The 4,262-nt window shown below is 35.8% G+C and overlaps 1 protein-coding gene across 1 annotated transcript; it reads left to right on the forward strand.

The window, feature by feature from the left end:
- LOC109354004 lies at positions 1,384–2,217 on the forward strand. The gene is made up of 2 exons (XM_019596361.1): positions 1,384–1,525; positions 1,616–2,217. Exons 1-2 carry the CDS (start codon positions 1,384–1,386, stop codon positions 2,215–2,217), a joined length of 744 nt encoding a protein of 247 aa, XP_019451906.1.

Here is a 4,262-nt window from a genome sequence, read left to right on the forward strand (position 1 = left end):
AATATCTTATAGTCTAAAACTATTTTTTTTTCTTATATCCTTTTAACTCATCTTCATTTATTTATATATATTTATATTGGTCAAAAGAATTTTTGTTTTGAAAATAATAATAATAGATGGTATATATATAAAGCTAGTGTTGAAAGGAGTGCAACCATAAACATGATTTATGAATATAATTTCTCTTATCTTTTTATCTTTTTCTTTATTTCTTTCTCTCTTCTTTCCCCTTCTTCTTTACTCTCTCTTCATTACTTTAGTTACTTTGTCTTCAGATGCATGATATTTATACAGGACTAGTTTTATACTAATTAAGTAAAAGACCCACGTATGATGGGACAAATTTTCAAAAATATCTAGGTTTTCCTCCATCTTCAACACTTGCTTACTTTATTGTGTAACTTATAAGTTAGTTCATTAATTTAGTTTATTAATGTTAGAAATACTTTGTAATCCAAGCTATGTGTGAGTAATTGATAGATTGAGTATTAGTTGTTGAGTGTTAGTTGTGTTTAAACTTACACTTTCTATTTCTAGTAGGTTTTTAAAATTTTGTTAGTTAGTTAATTGGAATACTTAATATAAATGGCATGTAACCTTCTTCTTCAATAAGATGTATATTCATTGATCAAACACATTGCTTACTCTCTTCTCTTCATAATCTTTCATTCTTTCTTCTAAATCTAACATTTGGTATCAAGAGCACGTTGCTATCCTGGAATCAAGTTTCCTCTTCACCTTCATTCAAACATCCCTCTTCTATTACGAGTGAGTAACTCGAGCATTCACTACGTGTGAATCATTTCTGGAGAAACTGAAGCTGTTGATCTTGGAGTGAAAGGTGTGCAAAAGGTTGAGGAAGTGTGATTTGATCTGTGTCAAAGACATTTGAAAGACAATGGTTGGGAATAACAACAATCTTCCATCAATGAGCCTACCCGTTCTTACAGAGAAGAATTGGGGTCGTTAGAACACACAAATGAAGGTGTTGTTCAACTTTCAAGAGGTGAATGAGGCTGTTGATAATGGACTTGTTGCATCAGGTCCCGAAGCCACAAAGATTCAAAGAACCATGTTCAAAGAAGCAAAGAAAAAGGATAACAAGACATTATTCTTATTGCATCAGTGTGTTGATGACACACACTTTGAGAAGATTCAGAATGCCACAACAACTAAAGAAGCTTGGGATATCTTGATCCGAAGCCATTCTGGTGGAGATAATATAAAGAAAGTGAAGCTACAAACACTAAGAAGGCAATATGAGCTAATACAAATAGAGGAGAATGACAAGGTTGGAGATTACTTCACAAAAGTGATTACAATCACTAATCAGATGAAAGATGTGGAGAGGCAGTAACAGATCTCATGATCATAGAGAAAGTCATGAGATCCTTGCCTAAAAAATTTGACTACATTGTAGTGGCAATAGAGGAGTCAAAAGATGTTTCAGTGATGAAGATTGAGGAGCTTCAAAGCTCACTAGAAGCACATGAAATGAGGCTCATGGACAAAAATCCAATAAAAGGTAGTGAACAGGCTTTAAAAGCAACTCACTTCAAGGAGAAAGGCAAAAAGTGAAAGGGAAAGAAGAACATACTAGATTATGATTTGCCAGATCCTTCAGAAAAGAAAGGAGGGCAAAGAAGAATCCAGAAACAAAAGAAGTATGATAAAAGGAATGTTGAGTGCTACAATTGCCATAAAACAGGGCACTACTCCTATGAGTGCCCTGTTGAGAAAGGAAAACAGAAGAATCTGCATGACAAAGAGGCATTCACAACACATGAAGATCCCGAAGTAGAACCAATGACTTTGATGGTTACAAATCCAGCAGAAGATGCTCACCTTGAGTCATGGTATCTTGACTCAGGGTGCTCAAATCATATGACAAGTCATAAAGAGTGGCTCATAGACTTTGACTCAAGCAGAAGGAGCAAAGTCAAGTTTGCAGATGATAGCACCTTGAAAGTAGAAGGAGCAGGCGATGTAGTGATTATGAGGAACAATGGATCCAAAGCTCTAATTTCTGATGTGCTATTTATTCCTGGAATGAGGTACAACCTACTCAGCATTGGGCAACTTGTACAAAAGAGATTCACAACAATGATGGGAAATGGCCAAGTCGAGGTGTTTGATGTTAAAAAAAGACTGATTTTGAGAAGTAAGCTAACCAAGAATAGAACTTTTCAGGTGAACATCAAGGCTGCTAATGCTTAATGCTTTACTGCAATAGAAGCCAATGAAGAAAGTTGGATATGGCACTGAAAGTATGGTCATCTGAATTTCAAAAGCTTGTATCAACATGGTTCCACTAATATGGTTCATGGAATTCCTATAATAACACTTCATAAAGATATGTGTGAAGTCTGTTTGGCTGGTAAGCAAACTAGAAAGCCATTCCAATCTTACTCAAGCATGAGATCTATATGAGTATTGGAAGTAGTACACTCAGATGTGTGTGGACCATTTGAGGAACCAACATTGGCTGGAAACAGATACTTCATTACCTTTATTGATGAGTTCAGTTGGATGATATGATTGTATGTGATGAAGCAGAAAAGTGAAGCTGTTGAATACTTTCTGAGATTCAAAGCATTAGTTGAGAGGGAAAGTGGAAAGAAGCTAAAAATTCTTAGAACAAATGGAGGAGGAGAATTTACATCTAAAGCTTTTGAGCAACATTGTCAACACAATGGTATTAGACATGAAGTCACTGCTCCATACACACCTCAGCATAATGGACTTGCTAAAAGGAGAAATAGAAATATAATGGATATGGAAAGAACCTTGATCAAGGAGAAAGGCTTACCACAAAAATTATGGGGTGAAGCTGTATCAACCTCAGCCTATATTCTAAACAGAAGTCCAACTAAGAAGCTATAAGGAAAAGTTCCTATGGAAGCCTGGAATGGACAAAAACCAGAAGTAGGCCATCTGAAGGTGCTTAGGTCACTTGCATACAAGCATGTACCAGATCAAAGGCAAACTAAGCTTCAAGATAAAAGTGAAGCAATGGTATTCATTGGCTATCATCCTACAAGTGCCTACAAGATCTATGATCCCATAAGAGACAAAGTACAAATCATCAGAGATGTTATTGTGCTAGAACATGAAAACTGGAATTGGAAGGAGATGACAACCAGTTTAAGAAAATCCATACCAGAGATCATTGATGTAGAGGAGAACTCAAAATAAATTTGTGAAGGAATCAATGATGAACCAGTAGACCAAAGATCAAGAAGAGCAAGATCAATGTCTACCAGATTCAATGACTATGAAATGCACTATGATTATCAAATCAGTGATGAAGGTGAGTTAGTACATTTAGCACTAATGGCTGGAGCAGAACAAATCAATGAGACTGAAGCCCTTAAACACTCTGTATGAACGGAAGCAATGGTTGAAGAACTCAAATCCATTGAGAAAAACAAGACATGGAGCTTACTTGATCTTCCAAAAGGAAAACACCAGATTGGAGTATAATGGGTTTTCAAGCAGAAACTCAATCCCGATGGAACCATATCAAAGCATAAAGCAAGATTAGCGGCAAAGGGTTTTCTACAAAGAGAGGGTCTTGACTACTCAGAGGTGTTTGCTCTAGTTGTAACGCCCCGAAAAATACTCTTTATTTATTGCGCGGAAAAGTGAGTAATTTTTTTTTTGAATTGGTGATATGAAATTGTTTCCTTTTAAAAACCTTTCTTTTTCGAGACATCACTTTAAGTAACATATAACGCGAAAATCAAAATCGGTTACCTAACGGTAACTGAAATGATACAACATTTCCTGAATATACATCTTCATAGATATAAAAGATCATAAGTACTTAATATACATATCAAACAAGAAAGGGCGGAAATATAAATCATCGCCAAAAGACACTAAACAAAGACATGAACAAACTGAAGCCGTCAGTGTTTCAAAAGTCACAAAATGATAAGCAACTCCTAGTCCAAAGCTAGGGCACTGCATCTCCTCAATTCCGCATGCCCCCTCCTGGAACATCACGGACGGGTAGCTCCAAATCCGAGTAAAGCTGTCTATCTGACGAGCACACGTCCAAAAAGCAAGCAATAGAAAAGAAGAGAAATAGAGAGAGTAAGACATCTAATGAATATATATAATTCATTGACGGTGTGGACTTACTCGGAATATTACACTCAGATATGAAAAGCAGTTTATATATATATAACCTATCACATTATAAATCATCAGTTGTTCTCGTAAACAATTATCCAATCCACATGAGTAATATAACCAAA

This window comes from Lupinus angustifolius, chromosome LG08 (genome assembly GCF_001865875.1).
Source record: "Lupinus angustifolius cultivar Tanjil chromosome LG08, LupAngTanjil_v1.0, whole genome shotgun sequence".
Classification (NCBI taxonomy): Eukaryota; Viridiplantae; Streptophyta; class Magnoliopsida; order Fabales; family Fabaceae; genus Lupinus; species Lupinus angustifolius.

Bases quoted from the DNA above. Each gene is read 5' to 3' on its own strand.
- LOC109354004 (XM_019596361.1), top strand. From the start codon at position 1,384: ATGAGATCCTTGCCTAAAAAATTTGACTACATTGTAGTGGCAATAGAG. The intron at 1,526-1,615 runs GTAGTGAACAGG...ATGATTTGCCAG, and splicing joins GGACAAAAATCCAATAAAAG to ATCCTTCAGAAAAGAAAGGA.